This window comes from Ranitomeya imitator, chromosome 5 (assembly GCF_032444005.1).
Source record: "Ranitomeya imitator isolate aRanImi1 chromosome 5, aRanImi1.pri, whole genome shotgun sequence".
In the NCBI taxonomy this organism is placed as follows: Eukaryota; Metazoa; Chordata; class Amphibia; order Anura; family Dendrobatidae; genus Ranitomeya; species Ranitomeya imitator.
In genome coordinates, this window is record NC_091286.1 from 584,609,343 (window position 1) to 584,634,303 (window position 24,961).

Genomic DNA, 24,961 nt, shown 5'->3' on the forward strand with positions numbered 1-24,961 from the left:
AAGTGCCTATTCGGAGTTCAGAAGGTCTCTTTTTTGGGTTTTATTTTTTCTCCCTTGTCTATAGAAATGGATCCTGTTAAGGTCCAAGCTATTCATGACTGGATCCAACGCACATCTGTGAAGGGCCTTCAAAAATTTTTGGGCTTTGCTAATTTCTATCGCCGTTTCATTGCCAACTTTTCCAGTGTGGTTAAGCCCCTTACTGATTTGACGAAGAAAGGCACTGATGTGACGAATTGGTTCTCTGAGGCTGTTGAGGCCTTTCAGGAGCTTAAACGCCGATTTACTTCTGCCCCTGTGTTGCGTCAGCCAGATGTTTCTCTTCCTTTTCAGGTTGAGGTCGACGCTTCTGAGATTGGGGCAGTGGCCGTTTTGTCTCAGAGGGAGTCTGATGGTTCTTTGATGAAACAGTGTGCTTTTTTTTCCAGAAAGTTTTCGCCTGCAGAACGCAATTATGATGTCGGCAATCGGGAGTTGTTGGCTATGAAGTGGGCATTTGAGGAGTGGCGACATTGGCTTGAGGGAGCTAAACACAGCGTTGTGGTCCTGACTGATCATAAGAATCTGATTTACCTCGAGTCGGCCAAGCGGCTGAATCCTAGACAGGCTCGATGGTCCTTGTTTTTCTCCCGTTTTGATTTTGTGGTCTCGTATCTTCCGGGATCTAAGAATGTTAAGGCTGATGCCCTCTCTAGGAGTTTTTCGCCTGATTCTCCGCGAGTCCTTGAGCCGGTTGGCATTCTTAAGGAGGGGGTGATTCTTTCTGCTATCTCCCCTGATTTGCGGCGGGTGCTTCAGGAATTTCAGGCTGATAGGCCTGACCGCTGTCCTGTGGGGAAGCTGTTTGTTCCTGATAGATGGACAAGTAAGGTTATTTCTGAGGTTCATTGTTCAGTGTTGGCTGGTCATCCTGGGATTTTTGGTACCAGAGATTTGGTTGCTAGGTCCTTTTGGTGGCCTTCCTTGTCGCACGATGTGCGTGCTTTTGTGCGCTAGTGGGTTGCTTTTGCCCTTGCCGGTCCCTGAGAGGCCCTGGATGCATATTTCCATGGATTTAATTTCAGATCTTCCTGTTTCCCAGAAGATGTCTGTTATCTGGGTTGTTTGTGACCGGTTCTCTAAAATGGTCCATCTGGTACCTTTGCCTAAGTTGCCTTCCTCCTCAGATCTGGTTCCATTATTTTTTCAGCATGTGGTTCGTTTGCATGGCATTCCGGAGAATATTGTCTCTGACAGAGGTTCTCAGTTTGTCTCTAGATTTTGGCTGGCCTTTTGTGCTAGGATTGGCATTGATTTGTCTTTTTCTTCGGCGTTTCATTCTCAGACTAATGGCCAAACTGAGCGAACTAATCAGACCTTGGAGACCTATTTGAGATGCTTTGTGTCTGCTGATCAGGATGATTGGGTGTCTTTCTTGCCATTGGCCGAGTTTGCCCTTAATAATCGGGCTAGTTCGGCTACTTTGGTTTCACCTTTCTTTTGTAATTTTGGTTTTCATCCTCGTTTTTCTTCTGGACAGGTTGAGCCTTCTGATTGTCCTGGTGTTGATTCTGTGGTGGACAGGCTGCAGCAGATTTGGACTCATGTGGTGGACAATTTGACGTTGTCTCAGGAAGGGCTCAACGTTTTGCTAACCGCCGTCGGTGTGTTGGTCCTCGGCTTCGTGTGGGGGATTTGGTTTGGTTGTCTTCTCGTCATGTTCCTTTGAAGGTTTCTTCCCCTCAGTTTAAGCCTCGGTTTATTGGTCCTTATAAAATTTCTGAAATTATTAATCCGGTGTCTTTTCGTTTGGCTCTTCCAGCCTTTTTTGCCATTCATAATGTTTTCCATAGATCTTTGTTACGGAGATATGTGGTGCCCGTTGTTCCCTCGGTTGACCCTCCTGCCCCGGTGTTGGTTGAGGGAGAGTTGGAATATGAGGTTGAGAAGATTTTGGATTCTCGTTTTTCGAGGCGGAGGCTTCAGTATCTTGTCAAGTGGAAGGGTTATGGCCAGCAGGATATTTCTTGGGTTGTTGCCTCCGATGTCCATGCCACCGATTTGGTTCGTGCTTTTCATTTGGCTCGTCCTGGGGGCTCTGGTGAGGGTTCAGTGACCCCTCCTCAAGGGGGGGTACTGTTGTGAATTCCGCTCTTGGGCTCCCTCTGGTGGTTGTAAGTGGCAATTTTGTGAGTTCTGCTCTTGGGCTCCCTCTTGTGGTTTCAAGTGGTATGGCTGCTCCTTGGAGTTAGCTGTCATCAGCTGCCTCCACTTATCGTCTCTTCTGCTCGGCTATTTAGGCCTGGCTGTTCCTTCAGCCAGTGCCACTTGTAAATGGTTCCTGGTTGGATTCACATCTCTTTGGATTTCCCTGCTATCCTGACCAGTTCAGCAAAGCTAAGTTTTTGCTTGCGCTTTTCTGTTCACAGATTGTGGACTTATCCGTTCAGTGCTTTCTATGTTTGTCCAGCGTTATCAGTATGAATTAATTCTGTCTTGTTGGAAGCTCTGGGAAGCAGATTTGCCCTCCACACCTTTAGTCAGGTGTGGAGATTTTTTGTAAACTCTGCATGGATTTTTGTAGTGTTTTATACTGACCACACAGTATTCCATCCTGTCCTATCTATCAAGCTAGACTGGCCTCCTGTGCTCATCCTGGTTTCATTCTGTGTATGTCTTTCTCCTCTCCACTCACAGTCATTATTTGTGGGGGGCTAATCTATCCTTTGGGGATTTTCTCTGAGGCAAGATAGTTTTCCTGCTTCTGTCTTTAGGGGTAGTTAGCTTTTAGGCTGTGACGAGATGCTGAGGGAGAGTTAGGAGCATTTCACGGCTACTTCTAGTGTTGTGTTGAGCTTAGGGACTGCGGTCAGTACAGTTACCACTTCCTTCAGAGCTCGTTCCATGTTGCTCCTAGACCACCGCATCATAACATGGGTGTGCCTAACAAACCCTAGACACCTTGACACAGCCGGAGGACTAAATACCCTTATAGATGGAAATAGGAATTCTACCTTGCCTCAGAGCAGAACCCCAAAGGATAGGCAGCCCCCCACAAATATTGACTGTGAGAAGGAGAGGAAAGACACACGCAGGCAGAAAACAGGATTTAGCAAAAGAGGCCACTCTAGCTAAAAAGGAAAGGATAGGACAGAATACTAAGCGGTCAGTATTAAAACCCTTCCAAAAATATCCACAGCAGATAATACAAAAAATTCCACCATCTAACTAAAGACGTGGAACGTATATCTGCAACTCCTGAGAATCCAACAAGACTGAGAAAATACTGACACAATCTAAGCTGGACAAGAAAAAACAAATGAATAGCACTGAATTATCAAGCACACAGCCTGTGTGCCACATAAACAAAACCAGACACTTATCTTTGCTGAATTGGCAGCAAGGCAGGAGGAACCAGACAGAGGTCCAAACCTCCCAACAACCATGGGCAACTGACAAGCACTAATGAATCCTGCACACCTAAATACCCCAGTCACAACTGCAATCAGCAGATACACCTGACCAGGACTGCAATCCAGGGACAACTGCATTACCACCTACAACAACCGGAGGGAGCCCAAAAGCAGAATTCACAACACTCTCCTCTCTCCGCTCTGCCATCTCCATCTTGGCCAGCTCCACTTTGGTCCGCTCTGCCATCTCCATCTTGGCTAGCTCTATCCTGGTCCGCTCGGCCATCTTTTCCTTCAGATCAGTATGCACATCAGCTATCACCTCTCGTATGATCTCTACTGCAGGGTTTGGGCCATAGAACGCCAGTCTGTTCTTTACCTCCCTCTGGAATTCAGTCTCCTCCACGTTCACATTGGGGGGTGCTGCACTGTCGTGTTCCATGATGGCTGCTATCAAATCCGCTTTTGTTTTGTTGCTGGCAATTAACCCTCGGGCTTCCACCAGATCTTTTAATGTAGTCCTCTTTAACTTCTGTTAGTTGTCTTCCATTCATTCCTTTCCTCCTGTAGAAGGGATATCAGATCCCGCTGTCTGCCACCAGTGTAACGGGGTCTACTAAGCTGGGGTACCTCTTTCAGTACCACCCCGTGTTTCAGGAGGTCCACTCTGCTTTGGCTGGAGTCTGAATGAAGGACGCTGGCTGGAATTGCTTGATTACATGAGAGTATATAAAAGCTGACTGCTTCTCCACGTATTTCCAGTCTAAAGAACACACTTTATTTACAGCATACAGAATATATAACACAGATAAACAGGGCAGGCCAATAGAAAAAGCAGGCCAGACATACATTACAATAGCCGCAGGGGCCCGGAGCCTGCTGATATTTACTGTGGGAATTACAAAGGTGGGGGAGGACAGAAGGGGGATATCTTGTCCTCTCTGCCCAGGGGCGCAGCCTGTGGACTGATGCATTTCACATGGAACCTATTATACATAATATATACTGCATAACATATTCTTGGTGCTGGGGTTCTGTAACACCACACAAACATTATTGGAAGTACACGTTTTCCAATGGTCATAAAAATCATAGACTCATCAATATTTTATTCTGATTTGTTGCCAAAAGTTCCCTATTTTTATGGAATGTCTGTATTTTATGATCGGTTGGTAATGATAATCCTGCTGAGAAAATAAATAACAATGCTGATATGTTTCTGTCCCCAATAGGGTCTTACTTCAGTCAGAGCTGCGCTCCGGGATCCCCCATTGATTCCAATCTCTGCAAACTGTGTATTGGTGATCCACAAAACCCCCAGGCAAATACAAAATGTTCTATAAGCGACAAAGAGGCGTATTATGGCCATGAAGGGGCCATCAGGTAAAGTAGTCTAGTAAGATCATTCCTATCCATCCTGCTCTTGTCATTTTACATGCAGTGAAGGGCGATTCTTGGGTTTGTAATATACAGTGGGGCAAAAAAGTATTTAGTCAGTCAGCAATAGTGCAAGTTCCACCACTTAAAAAGATGAGAGGCGTCTGTAATTTACATCATAGGTAGACCTCAACTATGGGAGACAAACTGAGAAAAAAAAATCCAGAAAATCACATTGTCTTGTTTTTTTAACATTTTATTTGCATATTATGGTGGAAAATAAGTATTTGGTCAGAAACAAACAATCAAGATTTCTGGCTCTCACAGAGCTGTAACTTCTTCTTTAAGAGTCTCCTCTTTCCTCCACTCATTACCTGTAGTAATAGCACCTGTTTAAACTTGTTATCAGTATAAAAAGACACCTGTGCACACCCTCAAACAGTCTGACTCCAAACTCCACTATGGTGAAGACCAAAGAGCTGTCAAAGGACACCAGAAACAAAATTGTAGCCCTGCACCAGGCTGGGAAGACTGAATCTGCAATAGCCAACCAGCTTGGAGTGAAGAAATCAACAGTGGGAGCAATAATTAGAAAATGGAAGACATACAAGACCACTGATAATCTCCCTCGATCTGGGGCTCCACGCAAAATCCCACCCCGTGGGGTCAGAATGATCACAAGAACGGTGAGCAAAAATCCCAGAACCACGCGGGGGGACCTAGTGAATGAACTGCAGAGAGCTGGGACCAATGTAACAAGGCCTACCATAAGTAACACACTACACCACCATGGACTCAGATCCTGCAGTGCCAGACGTGTCCCACTGCTTAAGCCAGTACATGTCCGGGCCCGTCTGAAGTTTGCTAGAGAGCATTTGGATGATCCAGAGGAGTTTTGGGAGAATGTCCTATGGTCTGATGAAACCAAACTGGAACTGTTTGGTAGAAACACAACTTGTCGTGTTTGGAGGAAAAAGAATACTGAGTTGCATCCATCAAACACCATACCTACTGTAAAGCATGGTGGTGGAAACATCATGCTTTGGGGCTGTTTCTCTGCAAAGGGGCCAGGACGACTGATCCGGGTACATGAAAGAATGAATGGGGCCATGTATCGTGAGATTTTGAGTGCAAACCTCCTTCCATCAGCAAGGGCATTGAAGATGAAACGTGGCTGGGTCTTTCAACATGACAATGATCCAAAGCACACCGCCAGGGCAACGAAGGAGTGGCTTCGTAAGAAGCATTTCAAGGTCCTGGAGTGGCCTAGCCAGTCTCAAGATCTCAACCCTATAGAAAACCTTTGGAGGGAGTTGAAAGTCCATGTTGCCAAGCGAAAAGCCAAAAACATCACTGCTCTAGAGGAGATCTGCATGGAGGAATGGGCCAACATACCAACAACAGTATGTGGCAACCTTGTGAAGACTTACAGAAAACGTTTGACCTCTGTCATTGCCAACAAAGGATATACAGGTCCTTCTCAAAAAATTAGCATATAGTGTTAAATTTCATTATTTACCATAATGTAATGATTACAATTAAACTTTCATATATTATAGATTCATTATCCACCAACTGAAATTTGTCACGTCTTTTATTGTTTTAACACTGATGATTTTGGCATACAACTCCTGATAACCCAAAAAACCTGTCTCAATAAATTAGCATATTTCACCCATCCAATCAAATAAAAGTGTTTTTTAATAACAAACAAAAAAACCATCAAATAATAATGTTCAGTTATGCACTCAATACTTGGTCGGGAATCCTTTGGCAGAAATGACTGCTTCAATGCGGCGTGGCATGGAGGCAATCAGCCTGTGACACTGCTGAGATGTTATGGAGGCCCAGGATGCTTCAATAGCGGCCTTAAGCTCATCCAGAGTGTTGGGTCTTGCGTCTCTCAACTTTCTCTTCACAATATCCCACAGATTCTCTATGGGGTTCAGGTCAGGAGAGTTGGCAGGCCAATTGAGCACAGTAATACCATGGTCAGTAAACCATTTACCAGTGGTTTTGGCACTGTGAGCAGGTGCCAGGTCGTGCTGAAAAATGAAATCTTCTTCTCCATAAAGCATTTCAGCTGATGGAAGCATGAAGTGCTCCAAAATCTCCTGATAGCTAGCTGCATTGACCCTGCCCTTGATGAAACACAGTGGACTAACACCAGCAGCTGACATGGCACCCCACACCATCACTGACTGTGGGTACTTGACACTGGACTTCAGGCATTTTGGCATTTCCTTCTCCCCAGTCTTCCTCCAGACTCTGGCACCTTGATTTCCGAATGACATGCAAAATTTGCTTTCATCAGAAAAAAGTACTTGGGACCACTTAGCAACAGTCCAGTGCTGCTTCTCTGTAGCCCATTTCGGCACCTGTAGCCCATTTCCTGCACACGCCTGTGCACGGTGGCTCTGGATGTTTCCACACCAGACTCAGTCCACTGCTTCCTCAGGTTCCCCAAGGTCTGGAATCGGTCCTTCTCCACAATCTTCCTCAGGGTCCGGTCTCCTCTTCTCGTTGTACAGCGTTTTCTGCCACATTGTTTCCTTCCAACAGACTTACCATTGAGGTGCCTTGATACAGCACTCTGGGAACAGCCTATTTGTTGAGAAATTTCTTTCTGGGTCTTACCCTCTTGCTTGAGGGTGTCAATGATGGCCTTCTTGACATCTGTCAGGTCGCAAGTCTTACCCATGATGGGGGTTTTGAGTAATGAACCAGGCAGGGAGTTTATAAAAGCCTCAGGTATCTTTTGCATGTGTTTAGAGTTAATTAGTTGATTCAGAAGATTAGGGTAATAGGTCGTTTAGAGAACCTTTTCTTGATATGCTAATTTATTGAGACAGGTTTTTTGGGTTATCAGGAGCTGTATGCCAAAATCATCAGTATTAAAACAATAAAAGACGTGACAAATTTCAGTTGGTGGATAATGAATCTATAATATATGAAAGTTTAATTGTAATCATTACATTATGGTAAATAATGAAATTTAACACTATATGCTAATTTTTTGAGAAGGACCTGTATTATAAAGTATTGAGATGAAATTTTGTTTCTGACCAAATACTTATTTTCCACCATAATATGCAAATAAAATGTTAAAAAAACAGACAATGTGATTTTCTGGATTTTTTTTTCTCAGTTAGTCTCCCATAGTTGAGGTCTACCTATGATGTAAATTACAGACGCCTCTCATCTTTTTAAGTGGTGGAACTTGCACTATTGCTGACTGACTAAATACTTTTTTGCCCCACTGTATGAAGATAGAAAATTCATAGGATGCAGCAAATTCTGCATTCTGTTAAAAAAAATTGGTTTGGATAACTCAAAAATTATTTGACCCACAATATAAAGTAAAATAATAGCAGACAAAATGGATGTGATGAGTGTATTTACCGTAAGTTATTGGATTTAATCCTTTAGTGAAGAATAGGGGTCATAAGCTATGAATATAATGAGCGGTCTTAGGAGCTTTGCTCCCTCTGTACAGCGCGGGTGCTGATTGTATTACATACCCGGCAGTAACTGATGCAATCAAAGCTAACTTTAATTGCCTCAGTTTAACCTCTTAACTGCCACTGTGTGTCAAAAGCATATAATAAATGCCAATATCCCAATCAAGGCAAAAATGGAAGCTGGCAGGTTTAGGCAGGTTGCGATAGGGGAAAGAAGAGCCTTGGGATTCCAAAACATTTTTTATTAATACCAACGTGTTTTTGTGTCAGATCAGTGCCTTTATCAAGGAATAAAACCAAGTGTTGCTTTTTGATTTCTTAATTAACTAATGCGCTCTTATTACTTTTGTAGAATGTACCAAACTGTTGATTTGGCCACTCCTAACATTTCTGCTATCTTTTTGATGGATTTCCTCTTTTTTTCAGCCTAATGATGGTTTGTTTTCCTTCTATTGAGAGCTCCTTTGACCGCATGTTGTGGGTTTGTAGCAACAGCTTTCATACGTAAATGCCACACCTGGAATCAGTTCCAGACCTCTTACCTGCTTAATTGATGATAGCTTAATGAAGGAATAGTCCATGCAACCCCTTAAGGGGCTTTTGAGATAATTGTCCAATTACTTTTAGTCTCTTTAAAAATAGGCAGCTACATATTAAAGAGCTTTAATTCCTAACCCTTACTCCAGTTAGGATGCGAATACCCTCAAATTAAAGCTGAGAGTCTGCAGTTTAAGCCCATATATTGATCATATAACTGTATCTTGGTAAACATCTAAAATGACAAAACTCGTGTTGCTGTCCAAATATTTCTGGACCTAACTGTACATAATGTAAGATAACGCTTACTGCGTGTCTTGGGGGGACACTCGCTTGGCAACGGGATAAACGCACTCAGGCATGATTTTCTTACAAAAACAGTCTATTTGGTTTATTTCCACCTCAGCATAAACCGCAACCTCAAGAACTTGGTAGTATGCAACAGCCTGAACACTGTCTGTACACATTCAGCTTTACAGTGGAACTACAGTCCCTCACTGACCCCGGTCAGCATAACACAGATTACAGTCCGTTACCTGTTGGCATCCATCACACTGGTTCCCGGATGCCTCTTATCCTCAGAGGTATCCCATAGAGTAAACACAGTGTTAGGTGTCAAGTTCCCCTCGCTGCACAGGGGGAATCTCGAACCATGTCTGCTGCGGTCTCCCATTCTCATCCAACTGCAGTGGAACGTGCTCAGCGGAGACATCGGTCCCAGCATCTGGCTCAGCCTGATACTGTGTGAATGGTTACTGCTGCCTATCCAGGCTCTGCCTTTGTAGCGAGCACTGGTCAGCGGTGAGCAGGCTTTTCTGGGACTAAGTCCTGCTTTTCACGCACTGAGCATGCCCATGGGAGGACCTCTCATTGGAGGTCGGGGGTCACACGCTCAGTCCCTGTAGCAGCTCCTATTGGTCCACCAGGAAGGTCCTGAAGAGCTGGAACTATAAAAGGTTCGCATGGAGGCACGGCCATGCGCTAGTGTCAAATGTGTTTGGCTTATGCCAGTGGATACTATGCCACTCTATTCATATGTGGTGTGAGGCTGTAGCTTTGGGACTGTACACTCAGGCAGGTAGCTAGCATCAGTGGGGGCAATTAGTCACTTGGCTTAGCATCTGGTTCCTTCATGTGTGCGGTTAGCACAGAAGAGTTCCAGTACAACCCTAGTTAGGGTAATAGTTTTGTGCTCAGCGCGACTCTGTAAGGCAACAGAGATCGCTTCCAGTTCGCATGGGGTGAAGCTTAACCCACGTGTGAGCTCAGAGGTTATCCGCCGTTACTTTACAGTAGATATCTCTGCACGGTGGACCCCGGGCTGCGAAAGCACCTTGTTGCTACCTATCTATACTCGGTGCCTTCCGCTAGCCCTAACACACAGTGTCTCACTCTTTCTCTCTCTTTCTGACCCCGGTCAGTATAACACGGATCCCTGTCCATTACCTGTTGGTGCTGACTACACAGGTTCCTGGATACCTCTTATCTTCAGAGGTATCCCACAGACATCTCTCACTGACCCCGGTCAGTATCCCTCATGGTTATCAGACCGTCCACTCCGGAGGCATCTCACAGTCGTCCTTGCTCTGGCTCAGACTAGCCAGCACTCGCTCCCATGTGCCAAACACACCTGCATTACATAGGTATAACCACACCCAGGTACCTATCACATGGCTAGTCAGGTGATCGTGACATCACTGCAGGTCCTCAAACACATAATCATATACAGGCTTCATCTTGGGTATTCAGACACATCCCGTTGGATGGGTTTATAGGTGACTGGACCCACCCATCTCACCAATCACCTGGAAGCCTTCCCAATGTAAAATAAATCCCTCAGCAGCAGATCTGCTGAGCAAAACATACCTAGGATGCCATCACAGGGCCAGCCACCTCTGCTATACATACCGCCCATTAATCACATGACCAGTCGCTATGCCACAATAGGTATATGGAAAAAAAAAGCCTACTGAGTTCGATGTCTGTGTAATCTTAATGTGATTTTTAGCTAAGATCCGTTCCCCTGGTGAGGCCGTGGAGCAGCAGGATGGAGGAGTGGGCTGTAGACCAGATGTCGAGCTGATGTAGTAGACTTGAAACAATAACCGTTTTAGCACAGCTGGATCAGCAATTTCGAATGAGTTGGTACAATAATACAGCACAGTTGTCATCACGATATAGCAGAGTTGGAAATGTGATGTAGCAGAGAGGACACAACAATGTAAAAGTGTCATTACTGAGTTATAGCAGAGTTGTACTTTAATGTAGCAGTGCTGCAACAACACTAGCAGAAGTGAGGCAGAGAGGTGGTTCACAGCACAAAGTTGTGATAGAACACCAAGCTCCAGAACACTCAGGCAGCATCCTGACCTGATAGATAGAGTCATAGGCATGAGCTTTAATTCCACAATAATCCAACATGCAGAAGAGAAGGATGAACCAGTCGAAGAAAAGAAGAGAGGCAGCACTTTCCACTGGAGCATGACAGAGGAGTAATATCCATATAAAAACTGTATGCATTCAAATATCTTCACCTGAATATGAACACAGTGTCAGTCATGGAAGAGTTAAAGGGTACCTGTCCTGTCCCCAAATGCTATTAACTTGCATGTTAGTAGCGTTCTAAAGCCTGAAAACACAGCTATCGGGAGGAAATTAACTTTATTCCTCCTGGCAGCATCCGGCTTTCTGTCTAAAGCTACTTTCACATATCAGTTTTTTCGTCGCGCCGCAGCGCCGGATCCGGCGTAATTTGTGGAAACCGGAACCATCCCATCCGGTTGGCATCAGTTTCGTCCAGTTTTCCATCCGGTTTTTGACAGATCCGGTTTTTAAGAACGCTCCTGGGAGGCTCCAAAATGTGATTGACCCCCTCAAAACTATATATACAGTCTTCCTACAGCCCATCAGTGATAGGTTGGAGAGGAGCAAGTGTTTGGAGAGAAGATGGATGTCGTTATTGCGAAGATTCTGCAGAACAACGTGGATTTCATTGTGGAGGCGAATCGCTTGAAAGTAATTGTTCTGGAGAAGGAGTGAGAGAGACAACGCATCATGCGTCTGTGCCGACGCCGTTTGTGGATCCACCCCATCACCGCACAGAGAATGACCCGTGGGGTGTTTTCTACACTGCACATGGAGCTACGAGGAAACCCAGAGAAATTTTTCTCATATGTGCGGATGAAAGCAGAGAACTTTGATCTATTGGTGGACCAAATTGAACATCTCATCCGAAGGAGTGATACATATTGCCGATTCTGTATTTCACCGGCCAAGCGTCTGATGGTCACTCTTCGGTAAGCCACTTTTATTGTATGTACTCCTGTAGTAAACTTTAATTGATTGTAATTTGATTTTGTAGTAATTTCTGCCTTGATTTTGATCACAGATTCCTTGCTACAGGAGAATCCCCTTCGTCACTACATTTCCAGTTCAGATTGGGAATTTCCACCATCTCTGGAATTGTAAGGCACACTTGCCGTGCACTGTGGGACTCTTTGCACGATGAATTTATACCACATCCCACAATGGAGAATTGGTTGGAAATAGCCGAGAAATTCCAGCAAGTGTGTCAGTTTCCCAATTGCTTGGGCGCGGTGGACGGGAAACATATCTGTACTGTGAAACCGGCTGCATCTGGATCAGAATATTTGTGTTGGGGATGAAGCCTTCCAGCTGTCAGAACATCTGCTGAAACCCTACTCCAGTCATGGATTAACCCAAACTAAAAGAAATTTAAACTACCGCCTCACACGTGCACGGAGAATGGTGGAGTGCACTTTTGATATTTTGACCGCCAAATGGCGAGTTCTACTGACATCGATAAACTTGAAGACAGACACTGTTGACGAGGTGGTGAAAGCTTGTGTTCTGCACAATTTTGTGATTTCCAAGGAACAGATTTCCATTGAGGACCACTCTGAAGAAACCACCTCGGCTGATTATAACAACATAACGTATAGAAGTTCTGTGACAGTTTAGCAAATTAGGGACCAATTCACAGAATACTTTGTCACCAGAAGGAAGAATAGACTGGCAGGATAAGAGAGTTTGAACAATTTGTCACGGTATTTGACCTACTTTTACTCAAGTTGTGTACCTGTTTGGGTTCTACCCAAAGTATTTTATCTTCTTTTACCCAAGTTGTGTACCTCTTTGGGTTCTACCCAAAGTATTTTATCTTTTTACTAGTGTTGAGCGATACCGTCCGATACTTGAAAGTATCGGTATCGGATAGTATCGGCCGATACCCGAAAAATATCGGATATCGCCGATACCGATATCCGATACCAATACAAGTCAATGGGACATCAAGTATCGGAATGTATCCTCATGGATCCCAGGGTCTGAAGGAGAGGAAACTCTCCTTCAGGCCCTGGGATCCATATTAAAGTGTAAAATAAAGAATTAAAATAAAAAATATTGTTATATTCACCTCTCCGGCGGCCCCTGGACATCAGCGGGAGGATCCGGCGTCCGGCACGGCTTCTTTCTTCAAAATGCGCGCCTTCAGGACCTGTGGAATGACGTCCCGGCTTCTGATTGGTCGCGTGCCGCCCATGTGACCGCCACGCGACCAATCAGAAGCCGCGACGTCATTCCTCAGGTCCTAGAAGGCGCTCATTCTAGGACTTTAGCTGAGGAATGACGTCGCGGCTTCTGATTGGTCGCGTGGCGGTCACATGGGCGGCACGCGACCAATCAGAAGCCGGGACGTCATTCCACAGGTCCTGAAGGCGCGCATTTTGAAGAAAGAAGCCGTGCCGGACGCCGGATCCTCCCGCTGATGTCCAGGGGCCGCCGGAGAGGTGAATATAACAATATTTTTTATTTTAATTCTTTATTTTACACTTCCGATACCGATACCCGATATCACAAAAATATCGGATCTCGGTATCGGAATTCCGATACCGCAAGTATCGGCCGATACCCGATACTTGCGGTATCGGAATGCTCAACACTACTTTTTACCCAAGTTGTGTACCTCTTTGGGTTCTACCCAAAGTATTTTACCTTCTATTACCCAAGTTGTGTACCTTTTTGGGTTCCACCCAAAGTATTTTACCTCTACCAATAAACCATCTTTAACCCAAGTGTTAACTATACCTTATAAAATAAAATACAAATTTGCTGTAAAAACACAGTTTTATTACAATTTTTTAAACAAAGCAATAATAAAATTCAGTTTGGCAACACAAAAAAATAACCTCAAACTTAGAGGTTTGAATATGTCGAGGTGAAGATAGTGCTGGAGGGGCTGTCAGATGGGGACACTTCGACAGTGGGAGTGTAGAGAGAGGAATGTGGTGGTGGTGGGGAATGATCAATAGGTAGTGGTGAATGGGTGGAGAAAGCAAGTGAACGGGTGGATATGAAACTTGTGAGTTGGGTTAGGAATTTGGTATGATGGAGGGGTGTGGCTGATGGTTTGGGAGGATTGGGAGGCTGAAGCGTTGAGGGGTGGAGAAGGGGGTTGGGACATGACGGGTGGATGTGGCTGGAGGTAGTGGGCAGGGAGAGGAGGTGCGGAAGAAGTTGTTGGAAACTGGTATGGGGAGGGATGTTCATACTGGTTTGGATGGTGGAAAGGGGCATGGGCGGGATGCTGGTAGTGGTCTGGATGTTGGGATGGGGCACGGTCACGATGTGGGTAATGGCGAAGGTTGGTGGGACGGGGCTCGGGCACGTTGCTGGTAAGGGTCAGGAGGATGGTAGTGGCTGTAGTGATGGACAGTGGCTGAAGGGGGCAGGTGCAGGAGGGGTGGCAAGCGTGGTGGCTTTGGAGGCAATGAGCGCTAGAGTAGACTGGCAGGCTTCCATTACTTGCATATGCTGATCAGTAGATAGCTTCTCCATTTGCTCGAGTACCGACCGGAAAAAAGTGTGGTTCGGTGACTGACTTGCCTCTGAACGCATCGTTAGCAGAAGTGTATGCAACTCGAGTATGCTTTTATTTATTAAATTGAAACCTGCAGCCATTTGCTTGGACAAAACTTTGTGACAGTTCTGAAATGATGCGTTCAGGTGCAAGAACTCGGGTCCATAGCTCTGTACCTGACCCCTCTGCCGCTGGCGCCCCGAAGCCACAGGTGTACTAGAGGTGCCAGCAGCAGAGGTGTGGGGTGCAAGAAAAGCTATATCCTCCAGCAGATTCATGCAATTGAACCGGACAGGATGCTCCAGCGCTGGTGGATGGGACCAAGGGATCAGATGGGTGGAAAGGCTGGGAAGGTGCAGAGTGGGAAGGTGCAGAGTGTGAAGGTGCAGAGGGGCTGGGACTGTTGAAGTGTCCCTCGGTGGCGGACTCCTGAGGGATCGCCCCAGAAGCATTCAACGCAGCTGCAGGCTCCCGAGTGCTCCCGACAGTGCTGTGGAACAAAGAAAAAAAAAAAGAATTAATATTCTGAAATTGCATGGCCCTTCCTGAAACAACAAAAGAGGGTTAGACATGTAAAACATTGCTTATTACATGTGGTGGGTGATATTTATCTTCGAGTCACCATCGTTGACCTGAGGAACGACAGAGCTTGGGCATACTTGTATCTGCTCCTGCATCCTCCAGAACCACTCTGGGCCCGCATCTTTGTTGAACTCCTTCTTAGCGATCCCTGATAGACCGCCACCGCTTCACAATCCTCTCACCTGTAAAAAAGGAGAAACACAAATTGGTTAAGATACAATCCTTTGAATGCATCAACATAACTGAACTGTGTGTACTTACGTTCTTGAGTCTGGGCCTGAACATCGAGGTCCTCCTACCTCTCAATTAGCTGTTGGCATACTTGTTCCCAGAGTCGATGGGTCACTATGACATCAGCATGGCGGCGGTCACCCATGTTCCACAGCGGCTCCCTTTCTCGGATCAGATCGATGAGGTCAATATTAAGGCCGACCTCCTCACCGTCCGAATCAGAAGCACGCTGTGAAGCCTGTTATAAAAAAGGCCCAAAAAAATAAAAATAGATTCAAAACAAAGAAAATACCCCCCCCTAAAAAAAAGATGCTTACACGATGACGGCCGCCACAACTCTCACGCCAACGACCCTGGGAGCCACTCGGAGGACCTCTTGATGGAGAAACAGAATCCGAAATCTAAGAAAAACATAACAATTATGTGCTTGTAGTTTGCCTTTTTATGTGTTGTGTACATTTTGATATCTATAATGATCATTCTGTTCATGTTGTGCACTGTGTTCAATGATCTGTTTCTATGTGTTGTGTGCATTGTTCTTTCTGTAATCTTTTGTTTTTATGTGTTGGGTGTAGTGTGTGGTTTGTGGTTTGTGGTTCCGCGATGCATGAAGGAAACATACCAATTGTGATCCCGCTCCAGATCTTTCTCCACCCCTTCGGTCTTCTTCCGGAAGCACCTCTTCTGCAGCAGCAGCTTCCTACAAAAATGAAAGATGGAGTATATATATATACATATATATATATATATATATATATATATATATACATACTCTAGACAAAGAGAGAGTGAGCTAGACAAAGAGAGAGAGAGCTAGACAAAGAGAGAGAGAGCTAGACAAAGAGAGAGAGAGCTAGACAAAGAGAGAGAGCTAGACAAAGAGAGAGAGCTAGACAGAGAGAGAGCTAGACAGAGAGCTAGACAGAGAGAGAGAGCAAGACACAGAGAGAGCGCGAGAGAGCTTGAGTGAGAAATTATGTACAAAAGATATATTCACCTCAATGCGCTGCCGACTAGAGGGAGGGCTCCCAGAAGAAGACGAGGGAGGGCTCCCAGAAGAAGACATGGCTGATGGCAGATAGGCTCTTGCTGGCAGGCAGGCCGGCTAGGCTCTTGCTGGCAGGCAGGCCGGCTAGGCTCTTGCTGGAAGGCAGGCAGGCTAGGCTCTTGTTGGAATGCAGGCAGGCAAGGCTACTGCTGGCAAGCAGGCAGGCAAGGCTCTTGCTGGAAGGCAGGGTGCGGAAAGGCTCTTGCTGGAAGGCAGGCAGGCAAGGCTACTGCTGGCAGGCAGGCAAGGCTCTTGCTGGAAGGCAGGGTGTGGCAAGGCTCTTGCTGGAAGGCAGGCAGGCTCTTGCTGGAAGGCAGGCAGGCTCTTGCTGGAAGGCAGGCAGGCTCTTGCTGAAAGGCAGGCAGGCTCTTGCTGGAAGGCAGGCAGGTTCTTGCTGGAAGGCAGGGTGTGGCAAGGCTCTTGCTGGAAGGTAAGCAGGCTCTTGCTGGAAGTCAGGCAGGCGCTTGCTGGAAGGCAAGCAGGCTCTTGCTGGAAGGCAGGGTGTTGCAGGGTGTTGGCTCTCTTGCTGGAAGGCAGGCTGGCTCTTGCTGGAAGGCAAGCAGGCTCTTGCTGGAAGGCAGGGTGTTGCAGGGTGTTGGCTCTCTTGCTGGAAAGCTGGAAATGAGTGAGGGCCTCAATGGCATTCTTTTATATGTGTGTCCTGGGGGCAGACCTATAGGTTCTGAGCATGATCAGATGAAAAAACTGGACCAGGCCGCATTCCGGCATCCATAGACATGCATTGTTGCGAAAAGCCGGAAGAGCCGGATCCGGCCCTTCCGGCTTTTTCGCCGCAGACAAAAAACGTTACAGTAGACGTTTTTTCCAGATGCCAGAATCGAAATGTTTGCCAGATCCGGAAAAAAATAAAAGGAACGCTAGGCCATCCGGCACAATCCGGCGCTAATACAAGTCAATGGGGAAAAACCGGTTCCGGTTTTTATTTTTGCCGGTTCCGGTTTTTCTGAAAAGAGCCGTAATCAGCTGGAATGAAAAAAACTGATGTGTGAAAGCAGCTGACGCAGCTTCAGTCCCCGCTCATTATACAGTGGGGTTTTCCTCTCCACAGCAATCCCCTTTCCAGCAGGTAATTATATGGTTGTTCATGTTACATCTGCAGCTCCTCTCTCATTAGTGAGGCTTAGATTTTCACTGGCAACGCACTAATATCTTTGTGCATTCAGCACTGCATTTGCCATCCAGCCGTATTATGTCCAACTCTGGGGTATAACTTGCAGTCCTATGTATGATTGTGGCTAATGCCCTACCAGGCTAGCTGTCCCGCATATTTTTTTATATTTTGTGGTCATTCATTTTTTTGTAGTCCCCCTTACCTTTGGCTATGGACCATTGTGGCAAGAACTTGATCTTTTGTATTGCACTAAGCACTCTTACTTTGCATCATTTGTTCGGCCATGTGCACTGTCACTTTATTAGCTCTTTTCTGTGTAGCTATAGGAAATTTCCTTAGCACACTTATTGTAGCCTTACACACTTCATCCATATGGGACTTGCTATCATAGGAGCTATACTGACACCTACATATGTATAAATATATACACATCTACTAGTTTATGGTGTTTATATGCATTACCAATCCAGAACCTGCTGATGCATGAGCATTTATTTATTAATTTCTTTTGGTATATATATTTATTTAATGTACATGAAGATTGCTTTGGGGCTACTCTGCCTTGTCCCCATTTCTCTTTACGACTGTTTGTATTTTAAAATTGTTATAAATAAAATATATAATTTTTAATATTTGGTTGGTACTTCCCCCTTTTTTGGTTATATATATCATTATACAGTGAGTGGCCACTGTATGCACACCCGGCACTGATTGACAGCTGTCTTTGCAATTTAAAGGTGCAGATTTGTTTATGACTGTATCCATGCTGTAATGCAGTGGTCAACAATGATGTTTAGAAGGCCGAACTTTTAAATTCTTATTTTGCATCTGTGTTCTCTAAGAAAGTAAATGTAACATCAACTGATCTTCAGGTGCCATCGAAGAAATAAAAGAATCCACTCTATCCATAAACAGTGACATGGTGAGGGAACACTTAGTTAATTTAAATGAATTTAAATCTTTATATAGAAACAGGAAGTATCTTGTCCCTGCAGGACTTATTCCCTCTTCAACTTCTGACCCAGCTGCTCTGCTCCTCTTCTCTGCCATAGACTTTTGCAGTGACTCACGTTTTGTGCAAAGAAAATTTTGATGGGAATGCTTTTTTAAAGTTCGCCAGTAGTGGGAGCCACGTTTTACTGCAACATATTCTTGATTTTTGGCTTGAAATGCGGTCCCTATGATTTGAGTATTCCTCAATGTACAAAATTTCACAAGGGCATTTGATCAAGTAAAATACAAAATTGCTATCGCAAGTGAAGCATCTTTTTACCGGTTATGGGAAATGTGGTCACATTATATAATGGTAGAACAGCTGAGGCAATGTAGATAGGAAAAAGTGCCAGATCTTGTGCTGCCTAGGAATAGCCAGCCACAGGTGTTTTAATCGCAGCAAGTCCATTACCCCTCCACAGAGAGAGAAATTTAGTCTCAGAAGAGGTTTCACAGGTACCCATTCAGATGGAGACGTTTATTCTCAGCGAGGAAAGGAAAGTGGAGGACCTGGTATACGAGAGATGCCCTAATGTGGCTACCAGGTACACATCAATTGGCCAGTTTATGCACTAAACGCTCTCATTTTTTCATATTTCTAGTGCAGTAATGCAGTTCAATTTTCATGTTTCATGTTTGCATGTTTTAGCGCCGCAGTGTGCTGCCTTATTTATTTGATTGTTTGCCTAGGAATTGTTGGCATGGTTGGCGCTTAAGACTATCAATGTTCGCTCTGACTAGGTGATGCTCCATTGTCTCTGGAGACACATTATGGAAGAAACCTGAAATTTGGGGTTCTATCGGTAGGCCCTGCCAAGGAGTGGCCTATGTTTACCGATGATGTGTTGGATAGATGGAACGATAGAATGATGGGTATGTACTGGGGGGATTCTGTTGGTGTTGTCATATGGTTGTTGAGTGGTGTGTTCAAGTTCGGGTTCAGTAGTTTCTTTGGGTAGCCTCTCTTTTCGAATTTCTCTGCCAGGTCTGTGAGTCTTGTGTTCAGAAGTGAGGGGTCAGTAAGCATCTTGGTTACCCTCTGGAATTGGGAGTGAGGTAAGGACTTTTTAAAAGAATAAAGTGCAAGTTAGGAAATGAGCCTATGGATGGGTGCTTCTCAAAAGTGCAGCCAGGATCCAAGTCCTTTGACAATCGGAAAAATTTAAAGCAATAAAGGGAACAATTATCCATAGGCTGAATATGAATACAATTTTATTTTTGTTTCATTCCATTAAAAGGGAAAGGTGTTGTCTAGACACGTTAAAAAGAATCCAACATTCTAATGCGTTTCTGGCTGGAGCCCTTAGTCGTAGGATATTCTATGACTAAGTGCTACTGCCAGAAACGCGTTAGGATGTTGGATTTTGGATTCTTTTTAACCTGTCTGGACAACACCTTTCCCTTTTAATGGAATGAAATAAAACTCAAATTGTAAGGCCTTAAGTTGTTCTAGCGTGACAGCTGGAATAGTACAACAGGATGTTTGTATCTGTCAGTTTTGTGCATAAATCAGAAGTGAGATGCCCACATTCGTCTTTGATGATGGTGTCAAGAAAGTGTGGGGTGTAAGGTGAATTGAAGACCTGGTCTAGCATTATTAATTGAGGAGACAAAAGTAAGTAAAGATTCAATGGAGCCATTCAATGGAGCCATTCCATATGCAAAAGATGTTGTCAATACAGCAATGCCAGCAAGTGGCAAATGATTTAAATAAGTAATTTGTGTACATGAGCTCATCTTCAATAAATGTTCCTGTAGCTTTTTGCATAACAGGGTGCTACAGTAGAGCCCATAATGGTCCCACATAGCTAAGTGTAATAAATGTCACCAAAAAGGAAAATGTGGAATGAAGTACTAGGGATAAAATCCTTATATATTCCTGTAAGTACTCTACTTCCTTGCTAATTTCTAGGGCTTCTTTCCCAAATAGACCTACCACCATTTGTACTGAATTGTCTTGGCAGATCATGGACTTTCCAGTTACACTACATTAAGGCTATGTGCACACGTTCAGGTTTTTTCACGTTTTTTTCACGTTTTTTCGCGATAAAAGTGCGATAAAACCGCATCGCGGTAAAAAAGCAGCATGTTCATTAATTTTGCGCTTTTTTCGCATTTTCCCCACTATTCTATGCATTTGGAAAAAAAAAGAAAAAAAAAACGCATCAAAAACACATCAAAACCGCGCAAAAACGCACCAAAAACGTGAAAAAAACGCATGCGGATTTCTGGCAGAAATGTCCGTTTTTTGTCAGGAATATTTCTGCCAGAAATCCTGACGTGTGCACATACCCTTAATGTGTAAATACAGTATATGTATACACGTTTATATCACTTTTTTATTTTTTTACATTATATATATATATATATATATATATATGTTTTCTCACTTGTTTGCCCTGCGTCATAACTTTGATCGGTACTTTGCTAACTTTAATTATATTTCATTTTTCCTACTGACAGTTTTGGTAAAGATTCCACATATCGATACGTCAATAACGTATTGTCACAATCAAGGAACAAGTTTTCATATATGAACCTTTATAAGGAAAGCTTCATCACTTCTCCTTCTACTGTATGCAACCTGCGGAATATGTTAGCCCTATATAAAAATAAAGATTATTATTATTACTTCACCAACTGAGTGTGCAGTGAACATTTCTTTTTGAGTTTACAAATTTACTCCGCAAATTGAAAAATTAAAATTAATTTAAAAAAGTAAATATCGAATGTCTGATGTTCTAGAAGGTGAACATGATGAGGCGGAAGCAACTGTGGGTAACCACTGTCGAAAACCACTTCCAACCTTCCTGAAATAGGTTTTCCTCCATTATCTGTTACCATGTACAAACCACACAAGGGAAGCAGGGATTTATTGATCACGGACCACCAAGTAACTTACATCTATTTTACTTCCACTCAGCTAAACTTTTCCCTTTGATTTTAGGTGTCTGGTGGAGAAGGGAGATGTGGCATTTGTGCCGCACACGGCTATATTTGAAAACACTGACGGTAAGAGAAGAAGTATCTGACACCGATCCTCACGGTCATGTTAAGCAATGGGGTCAGTAGAGCTGCCCTTATACACCAGATCAGATTGCTGGATGACCCCCCTCTCACCCCACACCTCAAAATTCCCCCAAATTAAAGGTCTGCATATAATATCTCTACCAGTGATATTTAATATTTTTGATTGTTTAATTAAAGTGTTTGCAGCTGTCTTATGCACTTTGTATTTCAATTTCTCATCACATTTAAAGATTTCTGATAGCTGTGAATGAATGAAACATTATTCTTTACATTTAGAATGAAAACCCCTATCCTAAGTTGATAAATGAATGTTTTAATATTCTATTCCTTGACAACAAGCAGAAATTCTGTATATAGTGAGAAACAGAAAACAACGGTCATTAGCAGGTTCCTTTGTGAATTATTTATTTCTTAGGTAAAGGATCACTTCTTATACAATGGATACATATCCAAATTTCCCTGATGTCTTTATTGTAAGGTCATACAGTACAGACCAAAGGTTTGGACACACCTTCTCATTTAAAGATTTTTCTGTATTTTCATGACTATGAAAATTGTAACTTCACACTGAAGGCATCAAAACTATGAATTAACACATGTGGAATTATATACTTAGCAAAAAAGTGTTAAACAACTGAAAATATGTCTTATATTCTAGGTTCTTCAAAGTAGCCACCTTTTGCTTTGATGACTGCTTTGCACACTCTGCTCTGCCTGATGAAGAGACCTGTGTAGTCTCGAAAGCTTGCAATTTGTTACCATCTTTTCAGTTAGCCATTAAAAGGTATCAACCACTGAGGACTCTCAATTCTAAATATTTTGCACACTCTTGGCATTCTCTTGATGAGCTTCAAGAGGTAGTCACCGGGAATGGTCTTCCAACAATCTTGAAGGAGTTCCCAGAGATGCTTTGCACTTGTTGGCCCTTTTGTCTTCACTCTGCGGTCCAGCTCACCCCAAACCATCTTGATTGGGTTCAGGTCTGGTGACTGTGGAGGCCAGGTCATCTGGCATAGCACCCCATCACTCTCCTTCTTGAACAAAGAGCCCTTACACAGCCTGGAGGTGTGTTTGTCCTGTTAAAAAATAAATGATGGTCCAACTAAACGCAAACAGGATGGAATAGAATGCCGCTGCAAGATGCTGTGGTAGCCATGCTGGTTCAGTATGCCTTCAATGTTGAATAAATCCCAAACAGTGTCTCCACTCTCCAGCAAAGCACCCCCACACCATCACACCTCTTCCTCCATACTTCACGGTGGGAACCTGGCATGTAGAGTCCATCTGTTCACCTTTTCTGCGTCGCACAAAGACACGGTGGTTGGAACCAAAGATCTCAAATTTGGATTCATCAGACCAAAGCACAGATTTCCACTGGTCTAATGTCCATTCCTTGTGTTCTTTAGCCCAAACAAGTCTCTTCTGCTTGTTGCCTGTCCTTAGCAGTGGTTTCCTAGCAGCTATTGAAGGCCTGCTGCACAAAGTCTCCTCTTAACAGTTGTTAAAGAGATGTGTCTGCTGCTAGAACTCTGTGTGGCATTGACCTGGTCTCTAATCTGAGCTGATAAACTTATCCTCAGAAGCAGAGGTGACGCTTGGTCTTCCTTTCCTGGGGCGGTCCTCATGTGAGCCAGTTTCTTTGTAGCGCTTCATGGTTTTTGCCACTGCACTTGGGGACAATTTCAAAGTTTTCCCAATTTTTCGGACTGACTGACCTTCATTTCTTAAAGTAATGATGGCCACTCGTTTTTCTTTACTTAGCTGCTTTTTTCTTGCCATAATACAAATTCTATCAGCTGTGTATCCACCAGACTTCTGCACAACACAACTGATGGTCCCAACACCATTTAGATGGCAAGAAATCCCACTTATTAAACCTGTTAGGGCACACCTGTGAAATGAAAACCATTCCCGGTGACTACCTCTTGAAGCTCATCAAGGGAATGCCAAGAGTGTGCAAAGCAATCATCAAAGCAAAAGGTGGCTACTTTGAAGAACATAGAATATAAGACATAATTTCAGTTGTTTCACACTTTTTTGTTAAGTATATAATTCCACATGTATTAAATCATAGTTTTGATGCCTTCAGTGTGAATGTACAATTTTCATAGTCATGAAAACACAGAAAAATCTTTAAATGAGAAGGTGTGTCCAAACTTTTGGTCTGTACTGTATGTCCCCTTATCAGTGTCTCCATGGAGCGCTCAATTGTGTTATTTTCAAATAATATATACCCAATTCTGAACCTGACTAATGAGGGTGGCTCTGATTATTACTGGATAGTGTATACAAATGATGTTATTTGTCCTTCAGGTAAAAATCCGGCACTTTGGGCGAAGGATTTAAAATCTACAGATTTTGAGTTGTTATGTCCTGATGGATCTCGTGCTCCTGTCAACGACTACAAAAAATGTAAACTTTCGGGCATCGCCAATCAAATTGCCATCACCAGACCGGAGAGTGTTAAAGATGTTGTAAGAATTATACAAAATCAGCAAGTAAGTGACTTATATGGCTGCGTGCCGAGCCAATAAGTGCAGAAACGGATTTCATCGTGGTGAAAATTTGTAATTTGTATCACGACATGGCATTGTTTTCTCTCACAAACATAATAAGGCTTCTTTCACACGTCAGTGTCTCCAGTAAGTGTGGTGAGTTTTTACCCGTACCTGAGACACTGACACACGTAAACCCATTCAAATGAATGGGTCTGTGCACATATCTGTGTTTTTTCATGGACTGTGTGTCAAAGTGATCCACACATCGATGTGTCCGTTTTTGTGCAGCTGCATGGATCACATGGACCCATTCAAGTCAATGGATCCTTGTAAACACGTACCGCACGCGGATGCCATCCGTGTGCCACATCAGTACCTCACGGACAGCCACCAGGGAAGAAGCGTTACAGTAAGTGCTGATCCCCACCACCAGGTGCTGAAGACCAGTGTGAGCAGAAGAGAATGATGAGAGTTATATTAAAGTCAGAACAATGACAGCAGGTGGGGTCTTTTGGGACTCTTACTCCCATCATCCGACACTTGCTGCCGCTAATAACAGTGAGAGCAGGAGCGGATGATCTGGGTATCCCTCAGCCGTCGCCTGCGATATAACAAAATAAATGAATGAAAATCCTGGTGTGGGTTCCCCCTTATTTTCTTTAACCAACCAGGCAAAACTCACAGCTGGGGGCTGCAACCCTCAGCTGTCAGCTTCTCCAAGGTTGGTTATCAAGACTAGCGGGGTCCCCACGGCATGGGGTTCCCCCGATTTTTGACAACCAGCCTTGCTAAAGCTCACAGC

At 44.1% G+C, this 24,961-nt stretch overlaps 1 protein-coding gene across 1 annotated transcript in view; it reads left to right on the top strand.

The window, feature by feature from the left end:
- The window catches only part of LOC138638538 (saxiphilin-like), a 117,327-nt gene that overhangs the window by 88,088 nt on the left and 4,278 nt on the right, over positions 1–24,961 (top strand). The window contains exons 16-18 of the mRNA XM_069727918.1: positions 4,625–4,775; positions 21,579–21,643; positions 23,975–24,159. Of these exons, the coding sequence (XP_069584019.1) occupies positions 4,625–4,775; positions 21,579–21,643; positions 23,975–24,159 (401 nt within the window). The remainder of the gene's footprint in view (positions 1–4,624; positions 4,776–21,578; positions 21,644–23,974; positions 24,160–24,961) is intronic.